This window comes from Mixophyes fleayi, chromosome 5, assembly GCF_038048845.1.
Source record: "Mixophyes fleayi isolate aMixFle1 chromosome 5, aMixFle1.hap1, whole genome shotgun sequence".
Classification (NCBI taxonomy): Eukaryota; Metazoa; Chordata; class Amphibia; order Anura; family Limnodynastidae; genus Mixophyes; species Mixophyes fleayi.
Genome location: NC_134406.1, coordinates 150,824,060 through 150,850,997, shown reverse-complemented (window position 1 = coordinate 150,850,997; position 26,938 = coordinate 150,824,060). Strand labels below are relative to the sequence as shown.

At 36.4% G+C, this 26,938-nt stretch overlaps 1 protein-coding gene across 2 annotated transcripts in view; it reads left to right on the top strand.

The window, feature by feature from the left end:
- Positions 1-26,938, top strand: part of CDH18 (cadherin 18) — a 465,964-nt gene that overhangs the window by 235,576 nt on the left and 203,450 nt on the right. For both annotated transcript variants that reach the window (XM_075212928.1, XM_075212927.1), the window contains exon 4: positions 13,003-13,122. In XM_075212928.1, coding sequence (XP_075069029.1) covers positions 13,003-13,122 — 120 coding nt within the window. The remainder of the gene's footprint in view (positions 1-13,002; positions 13,123-26,938) is intronic.

The window sequence follows — 26,938 nt, the reverse complement described above, 5'->3', positions numbered from 1 at the left end:
TAGAGCATGTAATGATGAAATTACACACTAATTGCTAATATGTATTGATTTAGGAACCATTAATAGCTCATTTGTTAGCAAAACAAGTGAGGTTTTGACTGTACACAATTAAACATAGATAATAAAGTGAAAATACAGATAAGGCAAACTGAATCTAACTGGATAGGATAACATGTCTATGAACATGAAAAAAATGTTTGGTTATTAACTTGTCTCTTGCTATATTCATCTAAGCTGTCAGACATTTTTATTTTCATAAATATGTATGTTTTGAAGTGCGCTATTAGTATGGCTGCAGTGTGAATGATGAAATAGTGGAAGAACAATTGCTGCATTTTTTGTACCAGCCAAGTGAGTTATACTCTTATATATTGTTGCTGTTTTCAATATTTTACCTCAAGACCATTGTTATATAAAAAAAATACGTAACCTAACTAAATACATATCCTAAATAAAAATACTTAATAAAGTCTGTCACTAATCAGAAGAGGGGCAAGGTGTAGGCATGCTAGGTACCTGCTTTTGGTGCAATTTAAATTGGAATGGTGAGAGTACAGCAATCAATGCAATTAATGTACCAAAACATTAATTCCCAAACAACTTTATCTTACTGTCATGTGTTGTTCTGCACTGGAATCTTTTATTTGTAAGTTGTGGACTCCTTCAGTGCTCCCACACCCATTGCGAGCAAGTCCATCCTTCTAATCAGTATTTGCAGTGCGCTCTGTTTGATGGGTACAGGAGGTGTTGCTGGGATCAGGGTGATCATATCATCCAGCTGCACCTTTTTCAGAAAGAGAGGGTCAGGGGGAGTTACTTTCGATTTAGGAATTCATAGCATCGATTATTTAACCTTCACCCATAGAAAGGCAACATGTTAATCTCAAGGCTGTTGTTTGGATGGAGCAGGTTGAGCATGTGCTGTGGGCGGTAGATGTATGGTGGGCACCATAGACTCTTTTTAGTCCCATTTATTGTTATTTTCTGTTTCTGTGTATAGTGGCTGCAGATGTTGGTGGGCATCTGCAAGGTGGCAACAACAGGAAACAGATTGCTTAATATCACTGGACATGTTAACTAGGTGCTGCAACTCAGCCATCCAAGAACATTTAGGGGATTTATTTAAGAAGCGGTGAAGAGCAAAAATGCCATTCAAACACCAGCAAAGGGCTCTTTCACCGCTATTTGCTATTTGGCAAAGGTTTAATGCCAGAGAAATCAGGAATTTCTGATTCCTATCATGTTTTTGTTTAATTTACTTTGCAGAAGTGGGCTGATATACAATGGAATGTCACACTAACAATTCTCTTATGGCCTTTATTGTAAAACTATCCAGTTGCAGTCACATTACAGTAAAGTTACATTTTCCATACCACCATGTCTAAATTTTCACCTCAACCACTGTAAAAACAAAAACATTTAATTTACAGAAAGGGGTGGGTAAAAAAATAAAGAAATGTTATATATATATATATATATATATATATATATATATATATATATATATATAAAAAAAATTCATTTTCCAGATTTTCAATTTGAACTATCGAAATAAATATATGAAAAAGAAAGGTTGAATGACTAGAGATTGTGTTGCATAAATAGAGAAGAGCTCTAAATCTGGTGATTTAGGGTTTCTTCATATTTATCAAAGCCCATGGGCCGATAAGGACAAATGCTGACAACATGTACCGCCGTTGTCCTCCTATTGGTATATTTTTTTAATCATTATTCATTTAAACTTCTTTATTTATTTTGTATAAATCTAGAACTACAAACCCAAGTCCAGGCTTCCAGTTCTAGTACACATGGTCAAGCTGGCAAGGTGGCTCATGGATGCACAGAGGGACCCTTCACTGGCCTGTAGAGCAGTAAAATTCCTCTTACCACTGTCAGATAGTATTGTCAGGAAACTGAGCATCAATTAGCTGTGTGACCTTCTTGTTAAAATGTGCAAGATCACTATCTCCAAACATTGATAAATAGACCCCTGTATGTTGCAGAGAATGTTAAGTGTTGCTACAATTTTGATTACCTATCATCTTCACTGTCCTGTGAGACTTATTTTTTTATATATTTTAATTGTAAATTATTTTATCATGAATAAATACATTGGGCCTGAGTCATTAAGGAGAGCAAAGCATAAAAGGAGCAACTTTGCACCTGGGCTAAACCATGTTGCATTGAAGGGGGTAAATTTAAAATGTGGTAACAGATTTATAGTTGGGGTAGGGCATGCCCTAGATCAACTTTAAAGTTCAGTGTAAAAATTAAGCTATCAAGTATTTGTATGCTACATGAAAAAACAGCCAGTATTAACTTATGTGCAAAATAATAAACTAATTTACACCCCTTGCATTGTAACTAGGTTTGTCCAGGAGCAAACTTACTCTTTTTTTGCTTTGCTCACCTTAATGACTCAGGCCCATTGAGAGCAGTCTCTCAATTTCAAGTATGTCTTGAATACATATAATATAAATATGAGTTGGTTTCAGATAAAAGGCATTGAACATTGTCACCACAAGCATGTTTATAGATCCGAGTGACAGAAATGAGAGATTGGCAGGAGAAGACAGAATGGTTAATTTCTTTATTCCTTATTGATTTTAAAAACAATTTTCAATTTTCCAACTTCTGGAAGTAGATCATAATTGATAAGTGCTGTGAACTGCAGGGATATGATGTCTATTGGTATTTTGGATAATGGAAGATATAAGTACAGGAATTTGGTTGTCCAGTAAGTTCTTGAATGATAAACAAGCAAAGTGTACTCTAATCCAACCATGGAAATGACTTAGCCATAGCCCTTCAGTTCCTCTATGAAGGACTGGGCAACACCATTTGAGAATACAATCCGTATGACCCACCTTCATGCACCCTTCATTTTTTACTATTATAGTCCGGTCATGATTTATAGACATAGCCACTCGTATTTTGCTGGTATGAGAAACCTGAACCCTGATGAAGTTGCCGATGAATCAGGTACAGTATTTTTATGTGTCAGTAATCTCATCTTGCTGCAACTAATCCTGGTTACTTGGAAATGGTTAATCGAGTAACTGCCTTGTCACTTCCATTATGGAATTTGTCAGGGAGCAAGCAAGAACATAAGTTGCATTTTTACCCCATTCTACCAATGATTTGGTGTTCCAAATAAGAACTCTTATTGTTACAAATATTTATTCCTTATAAAATATAAACATTTTTGTCTACTACACAAGATAGACTTTTGGGTCCCTGTTAATTTTTCCTAGAAATTCACAATTGGGATACTGGCCACAAATTATTCTGTTCCATAGCTCCATTCACATTAGCCTTTTGACTATTTAAATTAAGCACACAATTTTAATTTATCAATCTGTTCCTGGTGCTCTAACCCCTACACTACCAGTACTGGGACCAATATTTATCTTTCATAAAAATCCATATTTGGGATAATGCTTATCCATTCAGATAAGCTTCTTTATCATTATTATTATTATTATTATTATTATTATGATTATTATTTAGTTTGAATTGATCAATCTATATATTGTGCTCTAATTACTACACTTTCAGTGCTCTCCTTATTTGCTTCAATCACTATCTACAGATTAATCATTTGCTGGTTGAGGATTAAAGAAAGGAGCAGCATTTTATATTATATTTTAGTCCCATTTCTATATATGTTCATTTTATACTTTATTTTATTTTATGTTGAATCTTGTGTGCACACAGCTCAAACTTCTCAAAACCTCAAACATGTACTGTGATTTAATTTATTTCATAGGAACACATTATAGCAAACTGTTTTGAACTCTGATAAAGCAGTATCAATGGTATCTTGGATAAAGGCAAAACTTGCAAGCCAAATTATAAATGATCTACTGATTACTGTAAACTACTGATTACTGTAAACTTCTACACTAATCTGATATAAGTGTCAAAATATACATATTGGGTTTGAACCTAGCCTTTCATTTGGTTTGCATATAAACACACTGACATCCACAGTGTGTTCTAAACTGGGCCTTGAGAATAAGGTCATGCTTAAATTGGTTACTTAGTTTGATAGGCAAAAGCTGACAACCTTATCTTCACATATTAGAATAATTGTGATTTGCAATTATATTTTGTTCTGGGGCATATGCTCAAACATTGCATCAAAATGACAGTTACGGCTATGCCATCAACAATAAAGAAACAGTGCACACCACAAACTGTAAACCAGGGAAGATGAGTCCATGCACATTAAACTTGATGCCGAGTTGGATGTACTCCAGTTTACTCAACACATAAATTATGAAAATTTTCACTGCACATGCTTGCAAAAAAAATCAAATGCATATGTGTGCATGTATAGCTCTGCACATGTGACACTTGTTGCTCCTTACGAATGAACACTGGTAGAAACAGGAAAATTAAGGGGTGATCTATAGTAGGCTGAATAGAGTACTGACATGTTCATTGAAATGTGGCAAACCAGCATAGAGTTGTATATATGCTTGTCTGAAGCTGTACATTTTGCACCTGATAGAGGGCTTGTAGGATTTTGTACATGTATTTTTACAAATAGTATTTCTTGCTACTTTCGTTTTTATGCGAAAAAGTGTATTATATTTCCTGTGTTATATCATGTCTGATAGTAAATGTGTTTTTCACTTTCAAAACAAATGGCAACAATCCATGCTTATGACCTGGTTGTGTGTATGCATATGTAAATTACGTAAATCTCTGTATATGCTACAGGTGCAAATGCCTCTGACTCAGCATATGGTCGTAAATATGCTATTTTATGGGCGGCTTATTTAGTGTAAATTACGCCCAACATGCATGTCCAACTCAGCATCAGGCCCTCTGGCTTTGTGGAATAGTGCATGGGTATCATAGTGTCAGGTATTAAATTGATTCTGTACCAGGGACAGTTGGTTAGGTCTTCATGGAAATGTCCAAGATATAAATGTTTGAATGCTTTTGGTAGAGGACTTAAATAGGTAAGGTTTTTGTTTAGTTGAAAACTACACTGAGGCCCATTGATGAAAGGGGGCTTTGTTCTTCTGCACATAAAAGAGGGTAGCCTTAAGGCAGGCTCTGGCACTGATCCAGTGCAAGAGTATTAAATCACTCATCTAGTGATCTGGTATGGTTCCAAGTACTTCTAAGTTCCTCTGTACTCCTAGGTTCTGTTGGTTCTGACTTGGTCTGTTCCTAACTAATCTATTGCCTCATCTATTACACACTTTGGATCACCAGGTTCTGAACTTGGGTACTCAGATTACCCTTCTGATTACTACTCGATACTATTTTCAATTCTAGTTCTGACACGGCTAGTTTACTGTCATTTCAGCTACCTTACTAGTGACTGGCTCGAGGGTCATGACCTACACGTTCTACGTAGCGAAGATCAAACTTCCTTGTGGGGGTGTGTTAGACTCTGCACCTTATGGCCAGTAGCATCAACTGCTAGCAGTTATATGTCAATTCTTCCTAGTGTGTTGTGACAATTTCACAGGATTTCTTTCAAAATATCATTATTTCAGTAACATTCTGATATAGTCTTCTGAAATTCCTTTAAAATTATCCTTCAATGCCTGTGTACCAATGGCCTATCTGCTGTGGAAAAACTGTGTTTTTGAATAACCCAGTGTTTAATTTTTTAAGTTACATAATTTCTACTGAATTATTTGAAATGGATCCAAGTGATGTCTCTGCAGTACTGAATTGAAGACACAATCAACTAGCACTTCCAGTTTTGTTAAAATGATAAATCTGGAAGCCATCACTAATCCATCATGTGCATAATTTTTTTTAAACCTCTCTTCAAATCCCCACAAAAAAAGCTAAACTTTTATTTCTGAAGAACTCTTTCAGAAAGTATTTTTTATCCACAGAAATAGTGTTGGCCTAAACTAAAGACAAGTTTCAGATCTTGTCAGATCAGTGCATACAAAATCCCTAATAAATTAGCTACATGACCCTTTTAACTGTTCAAATCATTTAAAAGCTTGGATTTCCATTTTAGAAGACTTCTGACACCATCATCAAAAATTACATTCAGTCATCTGGGTTGTAATGGACCAATTTTCCAAAAATAGCAATAGAGACAATTTTGTTGTCATTAAAGACATTTGCTGTAATAGTTTCATTAAGTTTATTGTTCTTCTTCCTGTTATGTCTGTTGATATTGTCTCTGAATATGATCTTAAAATCCAGTTTATGTCAAAATCCAAAAAGTCGGAGATAATTTCTGTTTCTCTTCTGTATACCATCCTAAATCTAACCAACAAACTGAAAGGCTAAATTAGAGTTTTCTAAAATTATGTTTCTAGTTATATGGGTAGTTCTACTTTCCTGGGCACAATTTTTCATTAATAATAATTAGCATTTTATTACACATTTTCTTTGCCTAATCTTCTTCTGCAGAGTCCATTCTAATAAAGGCTGGCAAGCATCAGAAAAACTAATAAACATTGGAAACAGTCTCCCCTACTTTTTGCTTTGTGGTGGCAGTGTTTTACCAAGAAACATATCAATCTAAAATTCCCTTCATTGAAATGTGACCATCCTCTCTAAAAAAAACTCCTAATGCCTCCCACAAAGTATTTGATTTTCAATCACTAGCATTTAGCATATAATTATCTATAAGTACGCTTTGGCTATACTCTACTTGTCATATGCAGATAGAACACACTGCAGAATACACACGATGCATATGTGCAATATAAATTTCCATAATGAGCAAAATGCATGAGCAAAAAACATATTAAATACATCAACACGTCTTAAAACTAAAATCATTGTTAAATATACATTTTAAAACATTATTTATATAGATTTTTTATTAACATAAAATACATATATTAGAATGTTCTTAATGCCTACTCTACATAAAATGCAATTTTACAGTTTGTTTCAATTGCAAACACATTTTCTGGCATGCGTACATGTCCGCCACCACTATCAAGCACCATTTATACCTGTCCTGTAACTGGTGCAAGTGATACGGCTAAAAATCATGTATCTCAGAGATTCACAGAGCTTGAATCGAATGAGTGTGTGTGTGCTCAACTTCAGCACACGCTTACTGTACATTGCTTACGTGCATACGCCCCTTCCCTCCCCCAATCCACCCATAAAATCAAAGGCAGTCGTAAATGTCATTTGTATTTGAGCTTCAATTGCATGAACTTGCATTCACTGCCATAAAATCAGTTTCAGAGTAATTTTATGAAAATACATCAATCAATGGGACTTACGTCTGAAGTTGAATCAAGCCCTAACTGTCCTTTTCTGCTGGGATTGCAGTGTTTTCAGAGATTCTTAATGGAACCATAAAACTTAATATTTATCCAAGATTTAAGTAATTGCAGTGGCCATTAATATCATGAATGCATGTTGTTAGCTTACACACATTGTGTTAGTGGAACAGCTGTCAGAATTAGGTGCTAGTTTAGTAATAATTAGTAAATATACAGAACTTGCCCAGCTGTGTGTTAGTTCAATCAAACTCCCCAAATACTTATAAAGGAAACAAAACAATATAAAACAGAAACTTGAATGACAACTTTAGGGATCACATTACATCAATTAAACAGATTAAAGCAAAAACACACTGTCACTGAGAAAAAACACAAAAATAATCATCTTAAATTATTTTAATATAATATTAATTTATTAAAATAATAAATCATAATTATTGACCATCGGATTCAGATCGATCTGATACTGCTATTACAGATCACTATGTTCTCAAAATTCAAGTTTAAAAAGAAACACTCCTCTTGTTAGTTCAGAGTTTTACAATAGTAAAGAACATTTATATTGGACTATTCAACTAAGTAGCCCTTTAAGTAGCCCTTCTAATTGAGGAGGGCTACTTAACCTCCTCATACTCAAACCTTAACCTCCTCAAATTGGGTCTTGACAGGAAATGGGCAAGAAGGTTCGCTATATAATTTGTTCAGAACTAGGGGTTTCAAAGGAGATATGTGTAATATGTTGTGGATTCTAAGTGAAGAGGGTAACTGTAGTTTAAAAGTCACTGGATTAGTTACTAGTAAGACGCAGAAAGGTCCACTATAACAAGGGACCAATTTTATGGAGGTAACCCAAAGTTTCATATTTTTCATTGATTATTTTTTTCTCATATTTTCCCTGTCACCTACTTGCAGAACTGAAACTGGTCAACTTCTTTGATTATCAGATTTTTTGTACCAAAGGGAGGTCTCCAACAATTTTACTTTCGTTGGGTCCAAACAAGAGAGAAATTTCGTACCAAGGTTTTCACAGCTGAAACAGTAGAGTTCTTGATAGAGGAAGATTCAGACAACCTGGTGTGGGTACCAAGAAATGTAGTAGAGCCAGTAGACTCATGTTGATGATTATTGAGGACAATTTCTCCCCATACAAGAAAGTCACTCCAATTGTCTTGATTTTCAGAATTTTAAATTCTTAGGAACAGGTCCTGATTTACCCTTTCTGTCTGCCCATTACATTGAGGATGATATCCAGAAGAAAAGATCAGATTAATTCCTAATTATTTGCAAAAAGCCCTCCAAAATTTGCAGGCGAAAGATACCTTTAATAAAGAGAGTGCCTAAGATTGGTGTGGAAGGAAAAGGTACAAAATGTACACTTTGCAGAAACAGTCCAATGTTACCTAAATAGTGTTAAAACCTTTACTATTGGGTAAATATGTAATGAAGACATGGAAATGCTGGTCCATGGTTTGTCGAGAATAGGTAACGGCTGAAGGGGACCAGGGAGCTTACCTGGGAATCTCATGCTGAGCACAGATGATACAAGCTTGAAAATAGTATTGGACATCTTGATGAAGAGTAGGCCACCAATAATATCTAGAAATCAGAGAGAATGTCTTTTTTACTTTTGCATGGCCTGCTAGTATAGAGCCATGAGCCAAAATAAGTACTTTGAGATGAAATTTAAGAACCAGGTGGAGTTTTGAAGTTTTTTACTGATTAGTGCTAGGATGCTGGCAGGATTCATAATTGGTTAAGGGTCTGTGGTAGTCTGAAGATCCAAGGTGTCAAAGAAGCGAGAGCGAGCATAAGCTTTCAGATTCTTAGAATCTGCTCTATAAGTCAAAATTAGATTAAAAAGCATGAAAAAATATTCACCATCTTTACTGCCTTTGGTTGAGTCAGTAAGCAGTTTGGAGGTAGGTTAGATTCTTATTATTAGTAAATACTGTGATAGAATGTGCAGCCCCTCAAGGAGATGACACCATTCTTTTACTGCTGCTTTGATTGCTAGCAAATTTTTGTTACCTAACCCTAATGTCACGTTATTAATGCTGGAATAACCACTGACTGGTATTGACACAACTAAACAAAGAGGTGCGGAGTCTAACACACCTCTGGTATTCACCTGGAAACCTTGCAAAAAGGCATGGACTGGCTGCATGAGGAGCGCTGGTCGCAGTGCTCCAAGTTGGTCACCAGTGTGGTGGTGTGGTGAACATGAATAGTCAAACATTCCGGGGTCAAAATCAAACATTAGCTCAGTACACAGGGAGCATTCAGAGGGTAGGTCAGAGGAAAGCCAAGGGTCAGAATCAGAATGAGCAATGCAGTACCAGGGATAAACAAGGGAGAAGTCCAGTAAACAAGCCAAAGGTCAGAAGCCAAATGCAGGTAACAGGAATGTTGGAGTTGGTGTGCACCAATACTCTGGGACCAGAAAACTGTTAGTAGGTTCCTTAAATTAAAGGAAGTTGCCCCTGATTGAGGGAAGATTGATTTGGTGGTCAGATGCAGCTAGAGGGGATCCAGTTGCCTAGCAACGGTACGCAAACATCATTGCGCTTCTGCGAGCAGCTTTACCGCCTAAAACCTCGAAGAGTGTGCCATTGCTAGGCAAAGGGATGTGGACAGCGAGAGAAGACATGAGTCCATCCCCAGGAAGTGCAGGGACAGCACCTGACACCAACTTCTTCTCAGTTGTAGAAAACTTCTTAGAGAAACACCCACAGGGATGGAATTTCCTAAGGGTATCCTTTTGACACAGGACAGCACCAACCCCTACAGCGGATGCATCAACTTTCAAAAAGCATGGCTGGGTGAGGTCTTGTTGAGTAAGAACTGGTGCAGAAGAGAAAGCCCAGAATGGGTTTGGAATTTTGAGATTGATCCAGGTGGCCAGGTCTTGTGATGGGCTCTATTCAAATCCCTTGACGACTACTGTAGCATTACTGAGACCAACCAGCATTACCAGATAGTCGTAGTGACCATCTCATGTGTTGACTGCAGTCTTGCATTCACGCCCCTGACAGATTATACTGCGATTATAAGCATCTTGTAAATCTAGTCTGGTAAAAATCTAGGTAAATTGGATTAAAAAATTTCGGAGATAAGGGGCAAAAGATATTGATTCTTTGCAGTTATGCCTTTGAGTAACGATAGTCTATGCAAAGTCTATGAGATTCATCCTTTTTCTTAAAAAAGAAGCCTACTCCTGCCGGGGGAAGAGGACTTGTGGATAAAACCACATTTTAAAGTCTCAGAAATGTACTCTGACTTGGGTTGGGTCTCCGGGGTATGGACTTCCCAGGAATTAGATCTATGGAACAATCCCAAGAACATTGAAGTGGTAATTCCTCTGTTGCCCCCTTACAGAAAACATCCTGGAATGTCACATAGGCAGGTATCAGGGATGAACTGGTTACTGGGTATGGCAAACAGATCTAAGAGGTCTCAGAATTACAGATTGGAAGCCATTTTCAGAGCAAAACCTCCAATCACACTGAAGAGGTAGGACAAAATGAATAATTCCAGGTGGAGAAGTACTGGAAGGGTACATTTGGAGACAGTGCTGTTCACAAATATATGTGTGAAACCTGGCAATCCACCAATGTGTGAAACCTGGCAATCCACCAATTATAGAAACCTTTCGGTTTTCAGGCTAGCAAAGTCAAATTTATATTTTTGGATTTATTTACTGTATCCTTCCATTAAAAAAACATGAAACCAAATTTTGTTTCAGGTTACTGACTTTCTGAAAGTAATATGTCTACCTCTATCTATCTGTGGTCCTACCAGTTCATCAGGCTTTAATAGCACTGAATTCTTTTTTTATAATCTTCATAATGCCTGACGCATGCAAGTTATACTGTGTAATAAACCCAATAGATTTTTCTTTCTGGATTACATTACCTGCCTGATGAGGTATAGGCTCGAGCAGAGAATCCCGATCTCTTCCCTCTACCTTCTTCAAGGCCTTATCCAGAATGTAATCTGGATTCCCCTGTCTTTTAAAAGAATGGTAAAGCACATAAGCCAATTTCTGAAAATTAACTTTAGAGGTACAGTTCCTCCTCAATCTTAAGGAACTGTCCTTTAAATATGCTTATGGTGACTACTTCTATAGATCAAAAAAACCTTCAAAATTCTACCTCTTTATATATGTCTCTGTGGTAATCAGATTTTTCATTGCAACATCAAAACAATTAATATGTGTATAACTGTGAGTGGTAGTGAATTTCAAACCTAAGGAATTGTGAGTAAGATATTCAATAAAAGTGGTAATAGAAAAGTCATCTCCATCCCATTATAAATAGATCACCTATGTACCTGCTATAGAGAACTAGGCTCGCCCTCAGTGATCCACTCAATATGTGTCATTCTTGAAACAGCTCCATATATAGGTTGGCAAAACTCGACTCAGACCTAGTTTCATGGCAGCTCCCCAGTGTCTGCAAATAAAATTGTGAATCAAAAGCAAAATAATTGTGTTTTAGTGAAAGCCTGATAGATGATAACAGAAAGTCACACAATATTTTGTCCATATTACCATCTCTTTTAAGCAAATGCTCAACTGCCAATATAGCACATTTGTATTGAAATACAATAATTGCATATCACAAGTGAGAAACTGATAGGTATCTTTCCAACAAACTGAACCAATACGTCTAAAATGAGTGCTATCCTTGATGTGAAATGTTATTGATGTTACATGGCTTTGTATAAAAGAATCAACATAAAAAGAAAGATTTGTGGTTAGTGACACTCACCCCAGAAACAATGGGACATTCTGGAGGAGAAGTGAGGGTCTTGTGCATGTGATGAATGCTTACATTCTGAATATAACATAATCATCCTAATAAAAACTTGGATGTCTATGTGTTCAAATTAGAATACCATTTTATCAGGGGAAATGGAAAGTGAAATATGGAAATGTGGAGTGTTTGAACATGTGAAAATGTTATGAGTTGTGGTAATTTCAGTGTTTCAGGAGGTAAATGGTTATTAAAGAAGTGGGATAAAATTTTACTTTGTCAATTTATAGATCAATTTGATGTCCAAATACAGTATGCAAGCTATTCGGTTTTCACAAAAATCAGTTGAACAGTTTTTGATGTTGGTTAAAATATGTATTACTTCATATTGAGAAAAGTATACATCACCATGTCATTTCAGTGTTTTATATTATTTAAAGCTACATTTAATATGTACTATATTTATTTTGGTTTCAGCTTTGTCAAGCCAAATGAGGGCAAGTAAGGTAGACATATAAGCATGTGTTCTGCAGTGTAGGATAACATTTTTTTAAAGATGAAAGTGAGTTTATTCTGATATTTTCAGTTAAAGAAGGTTTTACTGAATATATCATACTAGAGAAATAGCTTTTGAACTACTAATGCAATACTGCCATGTGTGCACACTAAAAATATCAGAAGTGAATAACCCTTTCCCTAGTTGTCAGGATGACTACATTCACACAGGACTTATGTATTAGATGGTGAATTCCTTTCAACAGTAAAAATGTTGATATTTTTGACTTGTTTACAGCTAACATTTTGGTGTGCTCTCAGCATATACAAATGGCACCACTCAACGCTGAAAGAGGTCATCATGGCAAGAAATAATATTTTAGAAAAAGAAGTGAGATGTGCATTCCATTTGAAGCTGGAAACAATAGACATAGAAAATAGAAATCATATTGTACAGCTGTTGTTATTTTTTTTTTAAAAAAATATATGACAGGTTTTTATTCTTTGTCACGTAGGTACCTCTGTTATTCAGGTGACAGCCACAGATGGTGATGACCCTACATATGGAAATAGTGCCAGAGTTGTTTACAGCATTCTCCAAGGACAACCATATTTCTCTGTAGATCCAAAAACAGGTAGGCATGCACAGTGTACAAATGTATATCTCATTGTCTGCATGTTACATAAAAGAAAGCTTTTTATTTGCCCTTAGTGAGACAACACTGTTATATATTAAAATAATATCGTTTTCTGTAGTGATAGAATAATTTGTACAAGACCCTGCATATGTTCTATTCTGTTTCTTCCAATCGATGTTCTTTTATCGAATTTTTACCTAAAGGTAAATCCAATTTTACAATAATTTTTGTTCGTACGCTTCCGTTTGACTGCTTCCAAACTTTATATTAAAACCTATGCTAGACTTTGTAAAAATTGTTCTCAGTGAGCTGCTTACTGCGTGACATGAAATATCTAGCATAAAAACAAGGTGTTTGTGTAACAGGATTAGCTGTTTAACTTAAATTGTTTTATGTACTTGATTTTAAACTCTATCAGTAAGCTCGTATAGCGAATGGTAATGATGATGATGATGATAGCGAGAGTGGATTTTATAATCATTATACTAACTATGCGGTTATGTAACTATATTTAGCATTATGTATCAGAAATGATTCAGTATATATTTGTTAGCTTTGGTGATAACTATTGTCTTATTTAAAAACTGCACATTGAACCCTGACAAAATAAAAACAGATTAAAATCTTTATCTTTTTATATTCTTTGTGAAAATTTTTGCAATTGTTTATATAAAGCCAGCAGGACAGAGGTGCTATTAGTGGAATATATATGTGTGTTTCAAATTAAAACATGGCACAAATATATGTGTTATAAAAAAATAATGTGTAATTTGTTACTGCTGTAGACAATTTAATCATTTAGTCAGCCGCTGTCATTCTGACATTCTTCCTACCTAGCTAACAAAAGTTCTAATGATACTAAATTCACAACCCATGCTGTTATAACACACCCCATGCTGTTGTATTGTGAAATGTATATCACACATAAAGAACATTGTCAGGACATTAAAAGAAGGTTAATAGATTCTAAAACAAAGATAAATAATTACTCTCAATCTCAGTGGTTGCCCCCTAATCTTCCAAAAATCTGCACAATATATTTAGGCTATTTTACATACTATATATGTTTGTCTGCAGTGTGTTCCTTGTTAACAAACCTGAACAACATCTGAGCAGAAACAGGCTACATTGCGACAATGATAACAATTATAACAACTACTGGTTTTATGATAATGACAACAATTAAAACTATATTACATTGTATAATTAGTTGTGCCTACAAAAATAAAACAAAATATGATTAATAGTTTTTAATCTAATTTGCATGGTATTTCATTTGCAATTGTCTTTATTTGACTGTGGCTTTGAGACTTAATACTGTTATTATGACACAGTAACATTGGGGATCTCATCTAGAGCGATGCTACAGGAACCATAATACAACATCTCCATGCATTGCGATCTCACAGCATCTGCAAATATTATTTGACATTTCCATAGCAGAACACTAGAAAGTCTTGATACTACTGGTTCACATTGCAGTAATGTTCCCATTTATTTCTGTTTTCATTTTCAAAGATGATTTGATTTTCTGCTAACACTTTCTCTAGGCCTAAGACCACATGTGAAGTCCTGATGGGCCACATGTAGTTCCCAGGCTGCCAACTAGGGCTGTAATGCATTGTAATCTCTCGTCAGCTCTAGTAAAACCTTTACATGAGCTAAGTAGATCGATGCAACTGACATTTTATACTTTGATCTATTTCCTTTTTCATTAGAAAAATACAACAAAAGAAATTTACCATGAGGTTATGTTGTCTTAAAACTTTATAATCACATAAATTATACATAAAAGATCAAGTAGTAACAAAATAATTTCTTAGTATGAATCACCATATACAGATATATAAATATTTGTACTGCATTTATTACTAAGGTGTGTGGGCTTCACTACCTAAGAGTTCATTGAAACAAGACAAGATGTAAAATACCGTAAAAGAAAATGTATTGCTTGTAACACATATGCTGTAAGCTCCAATGAGGCAGGGACGGATGTAAATGACAAATGTTCTCTGTACATCGCTGCAGAATTGGTGGCGCTATAAAAATAAATGATGCTTATGATGATACTGTACAATAAATGTACTGTACTGAACATTATAAAAAATATATATTTATCCAAATAAATGAGCAAACTTCTATTTTTATTTTTTCCATAACAAAATTTCAATATAAGTACTATACAATATGTGTGAGTCATACCCTGTACTGTACTTTTAAAAATTATAACACATTAATCTACTTTAATTTTAATTTATAATGTTCCATGAATATTGTACAAATATTTGAAGCTCCATATAGACAATGAATGAACAAGAAATTAATTCACTGTTTGGTGTACAGTGCAGATTATAATAAGATAGCGTCTCTGTGTATCCTGCGTATAGATGCTTAAACCAGCCGCGTATAGTTTTTCGAATTAAAACAATTTTTTTTTGATTAAATAAAAAAATTTGCTAAATTTGAGAAATATAAACAGGTTTGTCCATGTTTAAGCCAGTTCTCATATGGGCAAGCCAATTTGTACATGATCACGCCGGTTCATATATGTACACAAAAGCTCAAACCCATTAATTGATAAAAAAAATATTTTTTTAACTGAAATAACATTTATTGAATTGTCTAAAATAATTTCAAAGGATACAAAAAAAAAGAAATAGGGAAAGGGTAGGACATAAAGGGGAAAGGGGTACATAGTGGGGACGAAACACAACAATATGTCATAAAACACCAGCAATCTAGACATTTATCACTTTGTAGTATTTAAATATAATTATAGTCAGTTGACTAGTAAAACTAAAGATTGGCACTCTAAACTTAAGTCACTTTAACTTTACAATATGGAGACTAGTCCATTCCATCCTTGTACAAATATTTCTTAGATCAAGGCACGAGACACTGAGTCGGAGATATCCAGCCTATGGGGGGACTGGGATGGGGCCCTACCTCCGTCTGTGATGTAATTATGCCAGCTACGTCATTTCACTAATGGGGAAGTAGCTGCCGTGGAATACGGAACTCCTAGGGTCTCCATCTCAAAGCTGAAGTTCACTTAATTGATAAATTTTAATGGTTTTCAATTGGAAATTTAAATAATTAATTGAAAACAGGACTGGATTTCCCTTGATGATACAATGCCCTATGTTTACAGCCGTTATCAATTATGGTAAGTGGGATGTCAACAACATATATTTGGTCCCCAAGGTTCACTATAAGGTAATCAAATCCAGTACTAACTAGTCTGACTCATAAAAATACTGTATTTACTGTTTTCAAACAATACTTAATTTATCAACAATGTAAATACTCTCTCACATGATGGATTTTTCACCACTGTCAATCCCAGCGTGGGCCTCACTGGGAAAATCCTGTGTCAAAGACATATGTACAGCATTGATAAATTATTAAGAAACTGGGGTAACTATCAGAGACACACCACAATTGGTCAAGCCACTTAGTACTGAGATGATGGGTCATAAAGGACAATGGTGAAGATGATGGGTAATAGAAAGTTGATGGTTTGGAGATTGTAGAATCATGAAGGAAGAAGCCAAATTTGATAAACAGGTAACAAAAACCATACTCTTTAAAGTACTGGCATAGAAACAAATTTATAAATGCTGCATACTGGTGAGGTCTCTTAGTCCTAATTGACTTAATCATTAGAAAAGTGTTGATTGCAGTAAGGGAAAAAAATGTGCAGTTGCAGTTGTCAGTGTTGACTGTGCACTGCTACATGTTTCCTGTACTTGTTATTGCCGCAGATCCTCACATGTTACAATTATCAATGTCAAGAGTGTACTGTGAACTGTTACCTGTAGCAGGTATTGTGACATATACTCACAGTGCCCTCACCCCCACCCATCCCCTTTTGAAGCAGACTCCAGTAAGAGCAATCTAGTCCTGGCATGATGCAGCCTGAAGAATTTAGTGAGCAGCGCAGCAGTGTGAACATCAGTCGACTTAATCCAAGAGTGGTACTCTGGATTGAAGCCCTTTGAGTGCACCAGATAATGCATGCCTCTCTCTGATCTGTAAGAGTCAATGATCAACTACATGATGTGTTCCTGGTTGCCCTCAACCTCAACTGCAGAATGAGGGCTAATCTTTGGTCATGGAAACAGGTTTGGGGCCAATTGGGGCCAGTCATGAGACATCTAAGACAAAGCACCATATAAACTGTTGGTGGTTCTCCCCAGATGAGAAGGAGCTTTAAACAGCCCCGAACAGAGGCATCCCAAAATGTAGCTATAATCTGGATTCCTCTGTCAGAGATGATCTCCAAGGGAAGTCCTCTTTAATGAAAATCTGGGAGTCTTTGAATGCTACTGGCATTTTTTTCAAGGCTGTGAATTGGACTTGCTTAAAGAAGTAATACACCACAAACAGAATTGCGGTCTTACTATATGAACTATTGAGCTTGGTGATAAATTTCATACAGATATGGATCCATGGATTCTGTGCAATGGACAGGGGCATCAGGAGCCTGGAGAACAGGTTATTGCATGCACAGGTAGTGCAGTAATGGATGAAGTAGGCACCATCTTTCATTACAATTGGCCACCAAAACTCCCAGAGGATCAAATCAATTGTTTTCCTGATGCATTGCTAATTGTGCCTTGCCAATATTGCAGGACCTCCAGCTGGCAACCAGGAGGGATAAACCTCTTGCCTGCGGGTGCTTGGGTACCTTAGTGAGTGCTGATGTTTCGACTTTTATCTTGCCCATTAACTCTAAATAGAGTATCTTTTGATTTGTCTTGGACTCCCAGGGTAATTTAACATGGTTCTAGGGTTAAGAAGGCACTGCCAGTGAACTTAAGGTATGGAATCATCAAGAAAACCTAGTACCAATCCTAACTTTAACCCTTATTTACTGAACAGGACATATTAAACAGAATGTTCAAATTTCCAGATCTTCTAGTTGGCTATAAAGAGATCTATGTAGTATACCAATCATTAAATTACATACATTTTCCATAAATTTTGTTTCATATATTTGTATTTATGCAATCTTGGGTATTAATAATATAAAATGTGGTAAATGTGTTGTACTTTACAGGATATGGCTCACTATTAATGTATAGTATCTATGTTTGTATTCATTACATTTGCTAAGGAAAAAAGTAAGGTTTGTGCAATGATTTTGATAACCATATCTTATATCTTATTATATGTTATAATTTATTAATGTTCAGTAAAATACAGTACTGTATGTATCCTAATAACTTTTTGGCTTTTCTACAGGACTTTACAATTCCTTTTTCAATGAATTGTTAATTTGTCATGCATCAGCACTTTAGGCATTTCACTACACAGGTAGATATATAGTTCTGTACACTTTTCAGCTTACACACTCATGGTAGATGGGACACATACTTCGGCAGGCAAGCTTTTATATTTTTTTTTACTGTAATGTTTAATAGTAGCCAACCATCATTTTTGCTAAGACAAACCTTTAATTATGTCCTTTGTAGATGCAGGTTGCATACATTATGCTTTTGACATGTACTGTAACTGTGAGAGATTGTTTAATGCTATGATATGTTAGACCATTTACAGAGGTGTTATCTTATTTGAGACAACAAAAGCTGCTGGGGGTGGGTATGGTTAATTAAACAAATTGGTAAAATGCAATAGTTTACAACTGTTATTGTAACTAATTGATATGGGGGGAGCAAGCTGACACATAAGGAAGACATGTGATTTTAATGTAATTTTGTATATACTGTAGATATGTAACCTTTACCAGCAATGTTAGTAAAGACTTTAGTGTTGTTTTTGTGCTTTTTTCTAGTTGAACTTTACCTTTATTCATGTTCAGTAATATACAGTACACATATATGTTTAATACAGTACAATACATTTTTGTCCTTCTACAGTTATTACTGATTGCTTATTTTAATGAATTATTAAAATGTGAAAGTGTCAACAGAGATACAGTAAATCATACATCTTACACTCTAGTGGGTCATGGGTTACACACACTGTGGGGCATGAAGAGAGGAGTGATCAAATTAAGGGCCTCATTTACAGTTGGATGTAAGTCTGTTTCTGGGGCATAAAAAGATGCTTTCCCATACTTTGCATGTGTCCACATTTAAAGTTGGGCTTGTCCAAGAATTGAAGCCCCTTTCTCTCTTTGCACCAGGAGTTTTCAGAACGAGGGCAGACAAGCACGGTTTTAGTACAGTTAGGTTGTTTATATGTAAGTGTAGTATGTTCCACTGTAGATGACGCTTAATTAGGCTTGGCATGCTTCTTTGTAGACATATCTTTAACAAGTACAAGATGCCTGGTATAAAGATACATATTGATAATTATGAGACCAGCACTATCTATTCATTTTTGAATGGCTGTTTGGGTATTGACCACTCTAACTGGCATATTGACCCCTCCAGCTGGTCCGAGCTGACCCCTCCTCCTAGATATTTTATGTCAAGTAGCGCTTGTCTATTTGGATTTATTTTTGGGCAGTTAGACTACAGCCGGAAGTATATTCCTATTGGATTTCTAGAATGGTTAACACTGAGCGTGGGTGTGTTTATATTAATTTAAATTGTATATTTAAAACTTATTTTTCAGAATTACACTATTCTCTCTTGTACTATAATCAAGTACCAATATAAAAGAGATACAGAATACTGCTCTCGTAGAGTGACCATGGCAATAGTTTGTGTGTGTATGGGGTCCCACTGTACAAACATGAATAACCTGCTAAAAAGGGTAGAAGGGAATACAGCATGTGACCGACAGACCACCATACTGTTAGGACAGTAGGATTGAAATGTTAGTTCACAATAACATAGATGTTATGACCTTACAGCACACTAAATATTGTTATGCATATGTATCATGTAGATAAGTTGATCAGCAAACTATAAATAATGATACTATAATAATAATAACAACAACAATATAAGAATAATAAAGTTTGATAATAATGAATGTGATTGCTTAAAGAGCATGACTTAATTCATGCACTGCATGCATAAAGTCAAACTAAGGTAACGCTTGCTACATCGCTATATAAAAAATCCAAATAAAACAGTGGAACTTGCAATCCTTTCACAGTTACTAAACACTACTGACTTCATTTAGTAAGTGTTCATTAGGTAGTTCTTTTCTCCTAAGTCATGATCAATGAAGAAGGACATTGCCCGCTATGGATGCCTTTGCAAGTTTAATGAGTGATGTCAGCACACTGCAATAATATGTCGCTATTGATCTTTACAACAGCTCTGTATATTTAAATTTAATTCAATTCTTTGAAAAATTCAGACACAATTTACACATTTTAACAGTGTGTAAAATTGAAATGACATTTTAAAGTCTGCCCTAATACTTGCACATGTATTATCTTTCCCAGAATAAATTGCTGTTGCATTTTTTTATATTTTGTAACAAGCACACTAAGGTCATTAATGCAGTAATAAGGCTGATATAATAATGTTCACTGTGTTCTAAGGTCATATGCTGCAATACATGTAAATGCCACTATTCTAAACTGTATGTATACTGGGAATTTAGAAATTGTAGGAAAGTTTTTTTAATAAGGAGTTTAAACATATTGTGATAGATGCATTGGTAAACAATTTGATGGTATGTGTGTGGGCCTCAGATTTCCATTTTATGTATTTTAAAATTACAGGGAATTCTAGTAGTTCACTTGTTACTCTGCTCAGCGCAAGTGGTTTGCATGTTGCTAGCAGTGATTGGAGAAGAGTTTGCATCCTGCACAATATTACTAGCTGTGGACCAGTTGGACTCTATAGCAAGTGAGACAGTAAGCTGATGGCCTTTAAAATTGTGTGTTGGGTCTCTGAAAGGTACTTACCATTGGCGGTTAAAGTTTCTTGTGTTTACATTAAACCCAGCCAATAGGACTTCAGTGGTAGGTTTTTTATATTCTCTATAAATTCAAAGAGCAGAGGATGCTGATCTTTTCTGTTCGTGATTGTCGCTGATGCTGTCCACCCACCCTACTTAGGTTTATAGTGTAAGTTGTTTAACCATTTCTTACTTTATACAGAAGACGTGCAGTGGGAAGGAGAGTTGTGCAGTCGGCGACTAGTTGAAGGTGCTAGCCCTATTGGATGCTCGTCACTGCCCCTTTCAAAGTAACATGACTCTTCACCCTTTCTGCATGGAGGGTCCCTTGGTGTGCTTTGCTTGGCAGGCAATGTCAAGTCTAGAAGGGAGCAGTCACAATGACTCCAGATTAGCACCAGTCAATTAGTAAAGATGTGATTCTTGCTTGGAGGAGTTTGAAGCCCCAAAATTGTAAACCATCTAGCTACTCAAGCAGAGCAAAGGTGAGAGATTCTCTGAGGTGTCCAAATATATATCTTAGTGATAGATAATTTATATCAGAAAGCTCTGTGTCATTTTGGGAATCAATCTGACTTAATTGAAAATGTAATTTCTAAGGTGGGGTGAAGAGCCTGTAAGAAGGGTTTAAAATCTTTTCCTTTAGACATTACATTGCATTTTCATGAGGGGGTCTATCAACGCTGAAATGTCTCATATTTCTCAATTGTGTTCCCTCACACACCAGGGGGTAAATGTATCAAGGTAAAAAAAATTTCAGCGTGTTAAAATCGCTGCAAATTTTAAACAGTTTTTACAGCTGCCGGAGCTCCGGCTCTATTGCAGAACAGTGTAACAGTGATGTTTTTACAAAACACGTTGTTAGTGTGTTGTATCTAGCGTGTTTGAAAGCAAACTCTCTTGAGTTTGCTTAATTGCAGCTTCATACATTTGAAACTTGTATAGCTGGAGTGGCAAACAGTCGGGAGTTTGATCTCTATCAAGTTTGGAAATAGTGATTTTGACAGAAGCACAACTCTGGCGATTTTACATGAAATCTCAGCTTCATACATCTGCGAGTTTCAACTCTCCCTAGAAAATTGCTGGATTTGCAAATCGGACCTTGATACATTTAACCCTAGATCTTAACTAGTAAGTATTGACTATTTTATTTTCTGAAACTTATTTGTGCAACATATTGTATGTCTTGTTATTCATTTTGTTAGTAAGCCTTGAAAGCAGTTTTCAGATTAAATAAATTTAATCTAGTGTGTTCTTCGTGATTTTTTGTGAGCTTACGAAGCCCAGGGAGGCTCATGTTACATGTGTATGTGATTTAAGTGTGAAACATTAATAAGTGGTACTGGTGAACGCAAGGAAACCATAATAAATCCTTTGTGGTGGCAGAAAAGGTGTATTCCTTGCTAAGTGACTAAGGTGACGCCAGTCACGGACAGCTGTTCAGATTGCTGTGTCTGGTACAGGCTGGGTGTTTGTGACAAATATATTGCCTATATTACTGGGAAATCATTTTAGATGTCTAGGTCAATTTAAGCATAGTTTATATGAAGTACATAAATATGAATATCTTTTTCATTTTATTTTTGTTATGTACCTCATTGAATATTTTATTTTTTATTACTGAGAGGACTTACTTTGATTGCATTGTTAACTGAATTCTGTTTTGTTTTGTTATTGTTATGTAGAATAACAATCATTACAGTGATTCCAAACAATAATATTCAATATGCATTGTGAATTTATTCTATTCATTTAAATACCTAAAATATGTAGTTTAAGGAAAGGGCTAGAACTAAAAATGATCATAGTAGGTTTGTTATTCAAACTTTTCTTTTGGTTTCTTTGATATTAGCCTATGCCTCAGTAGGTCAGACTGATCCCTGTGGAACATTGGAATAGAAGTTCATTGTTTTGACAGCATATGTTTGTTCTAACTGGAGTTGGTATAACAATATCAATAGCAATATTAATGTTGGCACTTTATAATTTTATTTTTGGATCTTATTTTAGTTTTATCAGAGCCAGTATGGCCTGGAAAGGACTGAATGGGAAGGCCAGTGATGTCAATAACAGAACATATTCAGATGCAGCAATTGCATAAATATCTTGTAGCACTGTATTCGAATGCTTTGCAACAGTGATGATGGAACCAGGAGCTTTTAACATCAGTAATTCATGTTTCCTGAGTCATGTCCTGTCAGCAACTCTGTAGATTGTACAACTTATTGAATATTGCAATGTTTAAGCCACTGGCAAACAATATGTTAATTCCATCAAAAACATATGCTGTGCTTTGATTTACCATCTCTAGTTCTAGCAGTGTTGTAATCATTCAGTGAGAAATATTTTCTTTGTTCTGCTTTGCTTTGCATGCATAGTTCTATTTGATTAAATTTATATATTCTTTATTAATTCTACAAAAATATATTTTTTTGTAAGTAAAAGAAAAGTTGTATATAATATAATTAATAATTTGCTTGTGTTTTTTAAATTGTTGCTTTAAAAAGACACTTGTGCTAAAATTTACTACAGCTTCTAAAAAGGAAAACAGGAAGTCAGATATGGATAGATCAGGTATTCCCAGGCGCAAATGTATAAAAGATAGTGACAATGTTAGTGTGTTGTGAACAATCGGCTTGATGCCTGATTTATTGTTCACAGTAAATTGACCAGTATTTAGTGTGCTGGTGCATGAAGAACAATGTAAGGTGTTTAAGACACAGAGAATCTGTGGCTAATGCAAAACTTTGTATCTAATGCACAAGAGGATAAAACAAAACCAAAAACAAAAACAAAAACAGAGATAACTGAATAACTGTTCCAGATATTGAGGTACATTCCAGAGCCTTGTGCCAGTGAGTCCAATAGTCCTTAAGACTGTATGTGGATTAATTCAATACACAAAGGTTGCACTGGGATTTCATTGGTATAGACAGTAAGTGTGATCATGTGCAGTGAGTTCATACACTTACTATAGGACGGTAGTGTTGAGTAGCCACTAGCCTAGATTCGGAGATTTCGCCCAGAACAGTCCTGGTCCGGATTCTGGGTGTCAGCATGCAGCTGGACCGCCTTCCCGGGTCTTCCAGTGGAGTGTTGTGAAGTCTTGGCCGACCGCCCCTCCTCTCTGTACAGCTGGATGTCCGCGTCTCTGAGTTGCCACGGGTAATGCGCATGCGCAGAGGCGCAATATACTCTCCCTGACGAAGCCCCACGTGGGCGAAACGCGTAGGTTGATGTACAAACATGCATTTCTAAGCTCATGAGCATCATCGTTCTGTATTCTACACTACACTGATATCGCGCCTCTGCGCATGCGCATTACCCGTGGCAACTCAGAGACGCTGACATCCAGCTGTACAGAGAGGAGGGGCGGTCGGCCAAGACTTCACAACGCTCCACTGGAAGACCCGGGAAAGCGGTCCAGCTGCACGCTGACACCCAGAATCTGGACCAGGACTGTTCTGGGCGAAATCTCTGAATCTAGGCTAGTGGCTACTCAACACTACCGTCCTACAGTAAGTGTATGAACTCACTGCACATGATCACACTTACTGTCTATACCAATGAAATCCCAGTGCAACCTTTGTGTATTGAATTAATCCACATACAGTCTTAAGGACTATTGGACTCACTGGCACAAGGCTCTGGAGTGTACCTCAATATCTGGAACAGTTATTCAGTTATCCCTGTTTTTGTTTTTGGTTTTGTTTTATCCTCTTGTGCATTAGATACATAGTTTTGCATTAGCCACAGACTCTCTGTGTCTTAAACACCTTACATTGTTCTTCATGCACCAGCACACTAAATACTGGTCAATTTACTGTGAACAATAAATCAGGCATCAAGCCGATTGTTCACAACACACTAACATTGTCACTATCTTTTATACATTTGCGCCTGGGAATACCTGATCTATCCATTATAATTCTGGGGAGTAGGACTAGCCCCATTCACTTCCTTTTGGCTGCTCATACATAGGTTTAGAAGCGCGGACCCCATCTTTGCCATTATCCACAGGAGGTCAGATATAGCTAGAATCTGATTTGCTACGGGCAACACCTCCATTTTCCTATGTTTATCTATCATGTGTGTGTGTGAGTTTCAAAAGGTCAATAACACAAGTAGAACAAGACAAGCAGTCAGCATCGGACTGGTCAGGCGGGCGGCCGGGGGATCCACCGGTAGGCCCTGAAGCCAGATAGCCCGCCCTCTTCTGTGGCGGGACGGGGCTAAAAAAATGATTCCTCTGCCTTTGACTAATTGGTGGCAGTGGGGGCCGGGTGCCAGGTGTCGCATGGGGGAAAAGGGGGTCAATGTGGAAGTGGGTGGCTGATCCTTCCTCAGGGAGCAGCCACTTTCCCTAAACAGGAAACAGGAAGTAGTGTGCGTTCCACCGTGGAACGCACGCTACTTCCAGTTTTGTGTTTGATTGCACAGGGAGCATGGAGCAACTACAAGGACAGTTGGTAGGTATGTCCTGCTTCACACTATACTGCTCGTGAAGGCAGAACTGCATGCAACTAACAATAGTGCACACAGTTATGCCTGTGTATATGTCTAAAATGATAACCTCTTGTCTTGAGTGCACCAGCACCCCCTTTGCAGCACTATATGGTATTAGGTGTGCCCCAGTCATTGGTTTCCCCGGTGGGCCCTTCATGTCCCAGTCCGACACTGCAGGCAGTCAAAATAGAGTCAAGAGAGATAGCAAGGAGAGAAGATGACTATTATGTCAGCTACTCCTGACCTAAGAGAGTGTCGAAGTCAGCAAATTGGATAAAGTAATTTCAATTAATATCGAGCAAACTTGGTTGTCTTTGTCTGAAATTATGCGTAGAGCATGCTACGGCGTATAAGGGCGTTTCCAGCCGCAACATGTGGCAATAACAGGTTTTACACTTTTACACACATTCACATGAACATACATATTTGTAATTAAGTACACATTAATTGCAGTTGCATCACATAGTTATTTATGTCGAAATATAGCAGTATTTATGTTTAATATTTTAAGTTATATACATGTTAGTGAAACCCAAGGTTCAGGTTGCAGGAACTGTGTCATGTTTAGTATCATTTTAATCCCCTATTCATCAGCAGTTGTCTGGTTCATTCGCCGAAGAGATCGCACATTGCATACTCTAGTTAGTGATGTTAGGGAATACATGTTTAAAGTGATACCAACTGTAAAATGCAAATAGACTAGTTGAAACTGGCTTCTTGGTGGGAAAGTCGGAGCACATCCCCTGGAGAGATGACCCCCCACCATTGGATATTTTAGATTGAATTGGCCTATGACCTGCAGTACACTGGGCCTTTTTGAAGCCTGGACCAATAGAAGCAAGCCACATCATCTCCATTGTTTTGCTGTATTTCTGACTGCATATAAGCAGGAGCTCTGGGCTTAGTGACCAGTCTTCTTTGACCACAGCCTACAGACCTGAATGACTGTTCACTGGATCCAGAGTGCCTGCGATAAGTAACGGCTGTACTTGTTTCATTTCGCATTATTATTCTGTTACTTTTGGATATTAAATTACTTTGTGCTTTGGAAACACAAATCGAGATTCGACAATCGTTATTGGATAGCGACAAAACGTGCATAACAAGAGTGTCTAATACCAAGACTGAGGATGCATGCTATGACTGACTTTTGTGAGATATAGGAGTCAGAACTCACTTAATCTAGTCAAAGGGCTCACCTGGTCCATTAACCCTTTTTGGCCCGGCAGTTAAATTGGTTAATTTTTTTTTAGATTTCTTGAGAGATGGCTAATTTTGTCCCAATTAAGAGAAATCTAGTGGCAAATTGTTTCTAGGTTTACCGATTTCTGTGTAACAAACTGGGCAGTTGTCTACCCAAAAGGCCAAAAGATTGTCATTTTCGGAAAAAACCCAAGTTATACAAGAAAGCATGAATTTATTCAAATAAACTCCTAATTATAACAAAAATATAGATTAGTATTGGGTATTAACAGTA